General features: G+C 46.0%; 1 protein-coding gene across 2 annotated transcripts in view; it reads right to left on the reverse strand.

Moving 5' to 3' along the window:
- Window positions 1–6,814: 6,814 nt before the first annotated feature.
- CFAP65 (cilia and flagella associated protein 65) overlaps window positions 6,815–13,588 on the reverse strand; it is a 684,907-nt gene continuing 678,133 nt past the window's right edge. For both annotated transcript variants that reach the window (XM_085650063.1, XM_085650062.1), the window contains one exon: window positions 6,815–7,177. In XM_085650063.1, the coding sequence (XP_085506189.1) occupies window positions 7,039–7,177 (139 nt within the window). In that variant the 3' untranslated portion in view covers window positions 6,815–7,038. The remainder of the gene's footprint in view (window positions 7,178–13,588) is intronic.

A 13,588-nucleotide genomic window follows, 5' to 3' on the forward strand; every position in this document is an offset into this window, starting at 1 on the left:
TGAATGAAACTCCTATTCATTCCTATGGGCCTGTAGGCCCATAGGAATGAATGGGAAGACATTCGACTCGCAATTTTCAGAGTCGCAATTAAGGAATGTTTAGAAATCGCTATTTTTTCAGCAATTTCTACATGCATAGGCTTTTGCGATTCCTTAATTGCGATTCCTTAATAATCGCAATTAAGGAATCGCAAAAAGCCTACCTTGATGCATGTGCCCCTAAATTAAAAAAAAACAGTTAAGTAAAAGAAGGAATATTTAAGGGTTCAACAAAATAACAAACCACTTAACTTCAAGTCTGAATCTCAGAGAATTTTATAGAAGTGCTCCCATGCTCTTAAAAGTGGTGCTCAGTGACTTTACGATGACTCCACTCAGCCCCGCACATACTGGAGTGTAGCCGCATACAAGTCCAACTCAGTTTCCTAATCCTTCTACTTCTGCGCCCTCACAGACAGAGCACTTCAAACAAAATGTAGGTGACAGTGAGTCAAAATCTAACTTAGTACCCTTATTATGAAGTTCATGCAGCTAACTCCACAGAGTGGGGAGTGGGGAGGGTAGTGAGGAATCTGAAGCTACATGGAGTAAACACCAGAAAGAGCTTTAACAAAAAGTAACTCTGGCCTTGTTCTTCTGATCACACTCACACCAGATTCCTCACCTCTAGAGTAGATATTACAGGAGTACCTGTGAATGGTAGAGCGGCTGGCACACAGACTCAGACCAGAAAGTCTTGCGCAACCGCGTGGGCAAGAAAAGCCTCGCCAGCCCGGACTGTCAAGGCAGGAGTGTTTGTTGAATGTCGGCAGAAACTCCCATATTGTACCCAGGCAGATGGCCAGAAGCAGCAATGTCCTCCAATGTTGTCACAGAGAACTATCCCTCTTGACAGGGTCCTTGTCTGCACTGCCTTCCCTTTCTTTGCTTCAGAAAATTCTCCAAAGAGCTGATCATCCACATGCTGTGTAGCCAATGTTGAAACTCAAAGCCCTTTTTGGGTCCAGCCAACGAGGCCTCCCTAGAAGGCTGAGACGGAGCACAACCTGTTGCAGAGTGACAGACTGGCTGACTAGAACAAGTCACAACTTTGGGTAAGAAGGCTGTCTGGTGGAAAAAATAATCATTTTGACTCAGTAGTTTCAGTGTCTAGCTGTGCATTGGCTCAGAGGACAATCTCATAGGAATGCCAGCTCACGGTCCATCGGGGGCCTAAAGAGCGTCCCCGGAAGGAACATGCGAGTCAGACCTTTGATAAAATGCATCTCAACAGGTGATCTGAGTACAGGGGATTCATCAGGTAAGCACAACAAGGGCCTTTAGATGACCCTTAACGGTGCCCACTGAAATGCATCCTTAGCCAACAGAAGCAGGAGTGATACATCCACAGTTTGGCCTGAGAGGGTCACTGTGACGAGCACCACACCAAGCGACAAATGACTCCCAATGCCTCTCACAGACAGAGCTTGTCAAAGATCATCAGGCTGTAAGAATAACATCAAGTCCTGCTGTCGACAGATCAAACATGGTTAGCTGCGGCCACTCAGTCTCCACACATGCAGGTACAGGCTGCAAAGACTCGGGTGAAGGACCATCCTAACCCCTGCTGCTGATAGAGGAAGTCTTCCTGGAGGGACAACCTGATCGGAAAGCAAAGGCGCTCCCTCCAGTGCTCGGGGTACCATACTCTCCTGGCCCAGTCTGGGGTAATTAAGAGGACACGGACACAGTCCATCCTGATCTTCCTCAGAACTCAAGGCAGGAGAGGTAGCGGTGGAACGCACACAGGAAACGCACGGCTCCCCTGCTGAAATGCACTCCAATGACTTAACGGGAGGAAACTCCACAATGCAGTCATTTGGACACTTCACTCTCTCAAAGGTTTTATGTTATGTGTATTTATAAAGCGCAATATCACCTGTGAGGGTATCCTGCCACTGAGCCGGTGTATGTGCCTTGCCTATGATATGCTGGTTAATTGAAAAGCCAAGTATTCAGCTTCTTGCAGAATTCAAGGAGAGGCGGAGGGTCTGATGTGGAGTGGGAGGGCATTCACACCTGAGGGAGCAGGTTTACCATGGGCATTCCCCTCTGATCGAAGATGTCCTCTGCCACCTCTGGGTAGTGATGCCATCCTAATCAACCATCTAATGCCTGCTGAGCTCATCTGCACTGGCATTGAGCGATCCTGCTGGATCGTTGGCTACCAAAATGATGTTTTCTGGTCTAGCCACCACCAGAAACAGAGGGCCTCATGGATAGACCCCAGGACCCTATTCCAGTTTGTTTGTTGCAGTACCACATGGCGGTTGTGTTGTATGTGAGGGCCTGACTGATATGGGATTGGATCTCTACTGGCCACCACAGGCCTCTGTTTTCCACCACCCCCAGGTGACCCCCTCAACCTAGCAGTGAAGCATCAGTCAAACCTTACATTTTCGGTGATGAAGGGGAAGTGCCTGTCACAGATGACTCTGCCACTTCTCTGCCACCCTGGAAGGTCCAGAACTATCTGCTGTGAATCTGGATGGAGTTAGAGAGGGAGCCCTGATGCTGGGCTCACTGACACCGGATAGTCCACTGCAGGGCCCCCACACATGCTATCTGGCATTCAGGGCAAGGAAGATGCATGAGGTTAGGAGTGAAAAAAGCCTCACATTTGTCCCTCAAAGAGACATAGGATTAACCCAGAATCATGAGGTGGCTTGAAATGGTTTGCTAACCTGGGGACAGGAAGCTGAACCCCTTTTAAATAAGCTGCAACTGCCATTCAGAAACACTAAGCTAAGAAGCTATAGCGTATACTATGTACATTCATGGATGAGCCAGCCGCCTCATCTCACCCAAATATTGGCCCTCTGTGCGTGTTAGATCTTGCGTGTTAGCATAAAATTATTTCTGATTAAAGAAAAGGCAATAAAACTAGTGTGTAACCTGGCTGTTGAAATAAAACTAATGGTCACATTATTCTAAATCTTTTCCTAGGTTTTTCACTTATTGTGGTCACTAGATTCCCGATGTTGGTTTAGGATTACATGACGTTATTGCAAAATTTACAGATATTACACGTGGAACAGAAGAGTGCAAATGTTTAGACATCTGTGAGAAACAAGCATTGGCAAAGCCAATAGGTCTCGCCTATGCAAGAGCTATTGCCTTTGCCAATATGTTGTAGTCATGTTGTACACCAGCGTAAAAGTGGGGTAAAGGAGAGTGGAGTGACAAAGTGTAGTGTTATGGAGTGGCATAGAGCGGAGTTGTGTGTAGAAGATTAGAGTGGAGTAAAGAGGTACAGAGTGGCATAAAGGGAGTTGCGTAGAGCATCATAGAGTGGAGTAGTGTTGTGGCATAAAGTGGAGTGGAGTGGAGTAGAGTGTCAGAGTGGAGTAGAGTGTCAGAGTGGAGTAGAGTGTCATAGAGTGGAGTAGAGCTTAACATAATAGAGCATCAGAGTGGAGTATCCTAGAGTGTAGCACCTGGAAACCATATTGGGTGATTAGCCACACTTTATAAATCCTGATTGATTGATGACGGCCACATTCTGAATGTCCAGGACTCGCTACAGCAGTGGAAAAGCCTTGAACACCATTGTGTGGGGCTCAGGTAGGACTATGGCTTGTTGATGGGAAACCCTCCAGATTTCAGGAGTTTAGCCGTTGACTGGAGGTAGACCACAACTGACTGCTGTAAGCCTGCCTTGAAGAGCCAGTTATTGGAGTATGGATATATGTATCGCCAACCGTGGGAGGGAAGCCACCACCACTGTCGATTTTGTGAACTCCCCAGGGTCAAAGGTAAGCTGAGTGGGGACTACAAATTGGAAGTGTTCCAGCCCTCCTTGAGCTGCAGCTAATGCCTATGGGACTGCAGGGGAGGTATATGGAAATATGTGTTCTAGAAGTCCAATGACTCCATTCAGACCCATGTGTCCAGAGGTGACAGGGTTTGAGCCAGCATGAGCACTTAGATCCTGTTCTTCCTCAGAATGGTGTTTAATGAGTGGAGCTCCAAAACAAGCTGGATGCATCTGTCCTTCCATGGAACTATGAAATAAAGTGAGTTCTTCCTTCTCTGAGTGCAGTACCATAACAATGACACACTTGAACAACGGAAGGTTGACCTTCTACATTAAGATTGCAGAGCGCTCCCTCGAAAGAAGCTCTGGTGTGGTGAGAAGATGCTAGGTGTGATGAGGAGATGAAGGGAAGGGCATAGCCCCTTTAAACAATATGTAAGACCCACCTGTCTGACATATTGGGTCACCTCCCTGTTCTCTAGTCAAGGAGAAAATGGGCCAGTATGGGAGGAAGAGTTTGAGCACTGCAGATGTGAACAATTTCTACCAGTGACATGTGTGCACCCTGGAAAAGACTGGGCCAGTTGCTGCAGAACAGGTTGGGAGAGCTGGTGTCATCTCTAATCTAGCCCCATGGATTGGCCTCTGAATTGTCTGTATTGGTTGGGAAATTGTTTAGCTGGTGTCACAAGCTCCAGATATGTTGCTGCAGCGAGGATGTCCTTAAATCACTCCAGTGCTGAATCAGTTTTTTCTCCACAGAGCCTGGAGCTATCAAATGGCATGTACTTTAGTGATGCTTGCATGCCAGTAGAATCCAGGCCAGCTCCATATACATTCTTAGCTGCATGCTGACATCATGGATTGTCTTGGCTAAAGAGACTCTGAGGTACTCCTGCATGGCCAGCATGGGTGGGTGTACCTATCAAAAAGCCAAACTGCACTGATAAGCCTAAGGGCAAGACTAGCCAAAGAGAAGCATCTATTGCCTATCCGGATGATTGATCTGAAAGCAATTCAAATTGATCCTTCTTGTTGATGCTTGAACAAGAAGGCTCTTGGTTAGATAGCCAGGTCACTGAGGGCCTGACTGGCAGGCATGAACACGGCTTTGACCATGTAGCCTTGAGGTAGAGTCCTTGATTTGGAATCTGGGTGTACAACCACCTGTTGTGATTTCATAGCTGGGCATAGGCCTGGAGCAGGCCAACATTGGTTCGGGTTAATAATCAGCATTGGTATTGAATAATCAACCGGCATCCGCAGAGTAGGTGCTGGAGTCAATATAAGTCCAGCATCATGTCTTGAGGGCACAGCAGAACTCCAACTGGCAACCCCTTCAGCTTCATGGGGTGTGAAGACACACCAGAATACCAACAAATACTAACAAAAAGCATACTAAATTATATGTGCCTCGAAATCTGGTGCATACTTTAGCCGTCTTGATATGATCCAGTAAAATGAATGGTAGACAATAGCAGTTGTGAATGGTGATTTCATTTAATTCCTTATAGACTATGTTCTCCAAATTTGGGGGAAACAAGTTAGGATCCCTAGTAGGAGGCCTGGAGTATTGAATGAAACCTTTGTCTACATTCTCTTTCAGATACTTTCAAAACCTCTTCCTGGACTGTGATTGGGTATATTCTGCCATGTGGTGCAATGAGGTGCTTTGACCAGGCCAGATTAGAGCTTCAGCTGGCCCCGGGGTAAAAGTCTCTACCCTGGGCTCCATTCTCTTACCCGTTTTGTTACTTAGAGCCTAGGATGAGTTCCCATAGGCTTGGTGAGGGGGTTCTCCTGCTTGGCTGGGTGATAAAGTGTTGGCAGGATCCCAGATCAGAGCTTCAGTTGACCTTGGGGCGGAGGACCCCCTGGCCCTGTGCTCCATTTTCCTGCAGAGTGGCAAGAAGGGTTTGAATCTCACTTAGCACAACTCTGAGTTGTAAACTGAGCCCAGGCACCATAAACATATATTGGGGGCCTGCAACCAACATTTCCTTTTGTAGTTATGGCATTGCTTGAATCCAGTTGGCACACAGTATGAAAGATTTAGAAGACATAAGAAGACTGACAAGTTGGGATTGGAGTTCTTGATCTATGTTTAAGGGCATCAAAAGAAAGTAACCAACATTAGTGAACAGGGGTGATACCTGTATGCGGGTTTGCTCTGTCATTTCCGGGATGGTATGAGATCAGCTGAGCCATGTGATGGCATTTGGCGGCACATGGGAGATATTACTTGAAAGCCTCCATATACAGTATGGTGCCTAGAAATGTTCTAAATGCGAGGAATCAGTAAAGACAGTTATCTGTTGTTGTAGAAAATAGAAGAATGGACATTAATTGTGATTTATGGTTTGTGCTTCAATATGGATGTTGATTAATCTCACACCAGTGTGACATGACTCAGTAAGGACAGCGTTTTTGAGATTTTCTTCTGCAAGTAGCCTATAAACACCGTTAAGAGCTTAGGCTGTCCTAATGTACCAACCACTTTTCTCTCTCTAGCTCCATGAAGAACTGGTAACTATCCAAAGTGAATCTGAAATTGGTTAATCTCTAAATGCTTTTATTTGGTTTGCCGACTTCCTTTTCTTTCCACCTACCATGCTTTGGGAATATAATGCCCTACACTTGGTTGCTTTCACTTCTGGTCAATACATGGCATTCTGGGCCTTCTCTAGTGCTCCTAGATGCTGTTAGTGTGTAAAAAATTAGAAAGCTCACATTAAATTAATTAGGATAGGCAATAGTAGCTAATTGACTCTCTGGAACAATATCCTACTTAGAACACATACATTTTTCAAACGTTTAATAGGATTTGTCTGTAGATTCACAAGATGCAGTCAATTGCTTAGATTCTTCTCTACTGGAGTGGTCCAAAACTGATTCACTGCTCACAGCAAAAAAGAAAAGTAATATCCAACAGTGCAGAAAGTCATGAAAACTTGCATTCAAATGTAAAGAAGTTGACAAGGTTCTGATTTACCAAAATATATTTATTGATCAGTTTGGGTATTATACAAATCATTACCGTTCAATTTAAATTCAGTGGACTGCAGATTAAGGGAAAAGGTGTTAAAAAATGAGAGCGAGTCTCCATATCCAAAGTAAGTGGTGTCTTCCAGCATCACAAAAGTTATCAAGAGTCCTTGGTATAAAAAAGGAATTGAGGTCAGTCAAAATCTGAATAAAATAGTGCTTCTTAAGAAAGATTTTTGTTGACCCCTCCAGCTCAGTTACCTATGGGCAGCCGGGGGGAGTGCTATAACTCGGGGGCGGGCAGTGAGGACCACCTCACCACGGTTAGCCTCAAATACAATGTTTTGTAAAGTGTTTTCCAAGATTGATTCCACCAGGATACCGATGACAGGAAGCCTGTTCAACAAGAAAAAGAAAAAAGCAAGTGTGTTTTTTATTTGTTGGACCTATTCAGCACTAAATAAAACTGGTTTTCTATACACTGCAATAACATCTCTCACTCAACACACATCTATTACATTTTTTAATTAGTGGTGGAGGAATGATGCCATCAGTCAAGTACTCGGCATAACAAAGCCAGCCCAGAGTGCGGTACTTACAGAACAGATCTAATGCACCATCTGATAGCTCCCTTGATTTAATGGGCTTAGTTTAAAAAAAAAAAACATTTTATAACATATTTTTTTTGATTTTCACAACAGTACAAATCTTATAGCCAGTGGTTCCTAGCAGAAACATTGCATTTGTAAATGAAGTTAAAGAAAACAAGAAATTCTCACACTCTCCCACCACCCTTCCCCGGACTCAGACTAACATTTTTATACATGCCTATTAGTCAACCACACAGTATGAAACCGTTACATACAATGTCACATGTACATTCCATGACATGAGCAGTACACACAAAGCTAAACTGTCCCACATTGTATTCTTCCTATTTGTTATAACCAAGCTTTCACCACAGATATGTGTGTGCCAGTTCTATGGTTGCAGGTCTATGGCCGTGAACTCTTCCAACATTGCATTCCATTCTATCGAAATAGGTATCTTTCGCATCCCGTTTTGTTCTTCTCGTTTTAGCTCGGCTCCCTCCGGCCTACCCCAGCGGACCATCTCATTATACCAATCTAATAATGGGGGCGATCTGGCAGCCTTCCACCTCATAGCTATATTTATTTTTGCTAAGATCAATGCCAGATTACCAAATTTGCGGGCAGGGCTCCCCTTCTCTCCCTTGGGACCTAATCCTAATAAGCAATATTCCAGTGACTTAATGTTCCGCGTCAGGGCTACACAAATCACAATTTCTTGCAGTGATAACCAGTAATGGTTCAGCCTCGGGCAGTCCCATAACATATGCAATAAACCGGCATTTGGGGAGTGGCAGCGAGGGCAGCCACCCGGCACTTCTGGGAACATCAGGCTTAGTTTGTGCGGGGTCAAATACGCTCGGTGAACAATCATAAGCTGTATAAACTTAAATTTGGGGTTCCTAGAGACCTTGTGCGGGTGTTCCAGTAGTGTCTCCCATTCCTTATCCGTGAGTGCACGGCCAATATCCGTGTCCCACCTGTCACAGGTCAACTGAAGTGATGCTAAAGTGTGTGTACGGATACCCCTATATAACCATTTTGTCAGGTGACTACCGTTACCCATCAGATGTTGCATTTGTGTCAGTGCATGTGTTGATGGCTCTTCCCCCCCCCCGGGGTCCATATTGCTCGGATATAACGAGAGATGTGTGCGTGGAGCAGAAACAATCAATTCGGCACTCCCATTTCTCTCACGAATGCATCATGATTCATCAACTTACCGTTGGTAAAGAACGTGCCTAGCGTGGAAACCCTCCGTCTCCACCCATGCCGCTACGTGTCTGAGAGTCACCGTTCCCGATGGTATGGGGATTCCCAGTCGGGGTATGTTTGGGGCGTAAGGTGCTGTTACCTTAGTGTATCATGTTGCCTTCCTCCAATACAACAAAGCCGTCCGCAAGAGTGGCAGCGCCGTCGGAGGAATTTTGCTGCCTGGTAGCAGCAGTGCGTGTAGTTCCCCTCTGTCCCATGCCTGGGGAGTCATAGCTATTTCTCGTAAGTTGCGGCCTGCAATCCAATACGCTAACCATTGCAGTTGGCCTGCATAACAATAAGCTCGCAGATCTGGGACTCCCATTCCCCCTTGTTTTGTGGCCATCTGTAGTTTGGGAAGTCCTATACGTCTACATCCCGAACCCCATATTAGTTCAATGAGAAGAGTGTCCAATAATTTAAACGTCTGAAGCAGAATTATAATAGGCAGGTTGATGAAGTAATATAACAGCCTCGGTAGTATCACCATTTTAGTAATGGCAACACGTCGTGGTACCAATATAGGTAGTGAAGTCCAGAACCGTATTTGCTTTCTAAGCGTTGATATAGCTCGAGTCAGATTACCATCTAATATATCCTCCACATCCCGATATATCTGGACACCCAAATATTTAAAAGTAACAGTCGCAGTCTGAAAGGTCCAACTGCCAAAGCGAATTGGTTCGGCCCTGGTCATGTCATTAAAAAAATATACATATGATTTGTTCTCGTTGAGGGAGAGTTTGGAATACCGAAAAAAGCGTGGGGATTGAGTCATAGTCATCAAATAAGATGAGGTCGCCCGCATACGCCGAAACTACATGCACATCACTGTTTATTCGTATCCCTTTATGGCCTGCCGAGTTATGTAAGAGAGGTTCCAACGCTAAAATAAATAGTAAGGGTAAGAGTTGGCAGCCCTGCCTAGTACCCCGCCTACCTGGTATTGTTGTGAGATGTGGGCGCCCGTATCAGCACGCGCCGTTGTGTTCGTATACAACAGTCGCACCCATTTCATGAATTCCAACGGAATTCCAAACTTAGGTAGCGTATTCAACATGCAACCCCATTGTAGGGAGTCAAATGGTGGACGTAAGTCCAAGGAGATGCAACCCCATGGAGAAGCATCTGCAGGTGTGTGAGACAATACCTGGTGAAGCTGTCTAATATTGAGCGCTGTAATTCTACCCGGTACAAATCCACACTGATCAGTGTGTATCAGTCGAGGGATATACTGCAAGAGTGTTTGCCAGCAACTTACTCAGAATCTTATAATCTGTGTTAAGGCGTGAGAGGGGTCGGTACCTGCCATATCTTTGCTGTCCCTGCCCGGCTTCGGAAGGGAGACCACCGTCGCTTGTAATGTGGTGGGTGGGAGGGAGCCACCATCAAGTGCTGCCCGATATAATTCTTGTAGGTGGGAAACCAACATCTCAGAATAAGCTGCATAGAATTCTATTGGCAATCCGTCATTACCCAGCGACTTGTTACGGGGAAGGGCTTTAATCGCTGCCTTTATTTCCATATTAGTAATAGGCCATTTTAGATCTGACGTGTGGTCACTAATTAACTGTGGGAGTTGTAGCCCCTCAAAGAATGCCTCATATTCATCCTACCCTGCCTCTTCTGAGGGTGCATACCGCTGTTCATAATACCTTCGAAAGGCAGTATTAATTTCAAACTGGGTGCACACAACAGCGCCATCTGGGGTAGTTATTTCAAGAATAGGAGATACTGGCGGTGCATCCCTAATTATCCTAGCAAGCAGAGGGTCTGTCCTATCTGCATTCACATGTTGTTTCTGAGTGAATAATCGGTAATCTAGGATAAGAAGTTCTTCCAGAATTTCAGCTTGTGTTACGTGCATCTCTTGTAGCTCTGCTTTGCTTGCGTCATTCGATACTGCTTCCTGTTCTAATGTGCCTAGCCTATTTTGAACTGCCTTAAGCTTGTCGAGTTCTGCTGATCGCCACCCCCATATCACAGTTTTAAAGGCGTCCCATTCAATTTGTTGTGTGCTAGCTGTATCTGTGTTTTCAGTAAAGTAGTTAACTATGGCTGTAGAGAGAGCACTGTGGAACACAGAGTCTTCCAATAGTGAGGGGTGCAATCTTCAGGTTGGTATGGGCGTTGAGACCTTCCCCCAAAGTAGTGTGGCTTCGATCGAGTTATGATCCGAGTAGGTTTTGCCTAAGTGCGTGGTATCTGCAATGTTTACTAATAAATGCAGTGAGCAAAATATTCTACCTATCCGAGTGTGGAGGCCATGCGGCGCCGAAAAGAACGAGTATTCTCTATCAGTGTGGTGCATCTCACGCCATATGTCTCCCATACCCCAACCCCCGGCCCATGTATGGAGAGCATCCGCTTGCTTCCTACATCCTGCACCCTGAAGGAGAGGGTGTGATCTATCCAAATCAATGTCCATCACTGTGTTAAAATCGCCACCCAAAACCCACAGGTAGCCCTCCCAGCCCACCAAGGCAGTACTAAGGACCTCAAGAAATGTGTCCTGCTATGTGTTTGGGGCATAGATGCTCCCTAATACTACGTTTTCCCCATCCAACAGACCATGCAACAGCACATATCTCCCGTTGGAATCAGTCCGTTATTCTAAGAGCGTGAAGGGGGTGCCATTTCGGACCCAAATTGCAGCCCCGCGGGCAAACGCAGAGTAAAAAGTAGAAAATAATTGACCTCTCCATTTCTTGTGAAGCTTAGAGGCTTCCGCATGCATTAAATGGTTTTCCTGAAGAAGTACTATATGAGCCGTCCTACGATTTAATTGCGCCAGAATTCTATGCCTTTTGTATACAGAACCCAGGCCTCTTACATTCCAGGATGTGCATTTTATTCTATTAGGCTGAGTCATTGAGTTTCCTATAGAGCAATCTGCTATGGACAGAGATCCCTGTCCACTGACCATCAAATGTACTACATGTAGCTGAGGCCGCATACCCCAATAAACTTCCCAATAGTAGGTTCCCCCACACAACATTAGAGGACCAAACTATGAAAAGAAACTCAACAAAAACTCTGCAGTTTCCATAACCAAGTGCATTCGCCTTAGGGGGAGTGGCCACCACCCGCCTCATATCGCACTGCACACAATACTCAATGTTCGTTTTCTTCAGAGCTCCAGCCAAAGCCCTATCCTAGAACCTATAATACAAACAGCAAGACCATCCAGTGATAAAACTTGCATAGGTACCCATACATCTGACGTATTCAGCATAACTTGTATAGGTTCATACTCATCTGACAGTCCATCCCAGCGGAAGAAGAAGAGCACTGTAGTCAACCCGAATAGTCATTGATAGTCTGCGGAGTGACCAGGGGAAACAGTGCCACACTACCCTCAGAGTCAGACTGGGCATTAGCGTCTTCAGAAGAGTCCACAGTTTCTGCTACTGACTGCGCATCGTGTGCTGCCAATAGTACTGCCATCAGTATAGTGCCCCTTTGACTTTCCGAGACCTGATCCTGCGACGGGTTTTCTCCGCTCCCAGGTCCAGTCTGGCGCCTCTTGTCAGTTCTGTCACGTCGAACACGCTGTGTCTGTTGTCTTCACCTGGATTGAGAAGAGTGCTATGATGTCGGTGGTGACAGGGTAATTTCCATCCAATTTGCCGCCTCTTCCGGATTGCCAAAGAACAAGGTTTTTTGATCATGGATAACTTTGAGGCGAGCTGGAAATAACAGTGCATATTTCAAGTTATGGAGCCGGAGTTTCTTTTTGACGTCTTGGAACATAGCCCTCGCCCTCTGCACCGCCAGAGTGAAATAAGGATAGAGAGAAATTGTTTTGTTTTCGAAAGTTATTGGAGCATTCTCTCTGGCCGCGCGCAATATCGTGTTCCGATCTTTATAATTCAAGATCCGCACTATGAACGGCCTAGGCGGTGCCCCAGGGAGAGGGGACCTAGGCGGAACTCTGTGAGCACATTTCACACTGTAATGTTCTGTGAGACCCACTGTTGCTACCCGCTCTTGCAGCCATTGTTCGACAAAGTGGGTGGGGTTGGCACCTTTGCTCCTCTCCGGTATACCCAGTAAGCATACATTGTTGCGTCTCGATCTCCCTTCCACATCATCCACCCTGTCCTGAAGTCCTTTCAATTGACGCTGTAGTTGTTCTATCTGAGAGGAGTGCGCTGTCTGCTGGGGTATGAGGTCATCCAGTGCTATTCTGTTAGATTTGACCTTGTCCACCAGCTTTGTGTGATCTGCTTTCAGTAAATTAAAACTGGTAGTTACTGTACCGATTTGAGTTTCAATAGCAGTATGGGAGTCTCGTATTTCCTTTAGTATCAAATCCAGTTTGTCCTCACTTTGAGTGGGGTCCGTAGGCGGAATCACATCTAGGTCAGGGCTTTGCATCTGGGTGTCTTGTACCGTTCCCGGTGGGCCGTCCGGTGGCAAGGGGGGTCCGGTTGTTTGGTCTTGGGACGCCCCATGATGTTGAGGGATCAGGGTAGGCAGCTTCCCCGCGCTCACACTACAACACCACTCGTTGGACACAAGTTCACAGCCCTCGGTATTTCCACGCCGGATCACTGCGCGTTTCACACCTACCCGTCACAGGGCTACTTTGCGCTCTCCACACCACAGTGCATCTACTTCAGCTCAATCTGAATCACTGATACCAGCGAGTGTCCGTTTTGTACTCAACTTGGCCCCACTTCACTATACCAATACTGTAAAGGCTCTGTGCGTAAACAAGGCAGAGACTGTGGCAGCGTTCAGTTAGTCCTTACCTTGGCTCCCAATATTCTTTTTGACTGGCAATTGCGCAAATGGATGGGGGATCGTACCCAGTAAGATGTAAGACATTCGTTAGTACACACCTGCATCAAATGGCCATCCTCCTCCTTGCATTCGGAACAACAGCAGTCACTGGGGCCCCTCTATTATGGTTAGTCCGCTGTGCTCCTTTCTGTTGACATATTAATTGTAGCCGTGA

Source organism: Triturus cristatus, chromosome 3_2 (assembly GCF_964204655.1).
Source record: "Triturus cristatus chromosome 3_2, aTriCri1.1, whole genome shotgun sequence".
NCBI classification, from domain to species: Eukaryota; Metazoa; Chordata; class Amphibia; order Caudata; family Salamandridae; genus Triturus; species Triturus cristatus.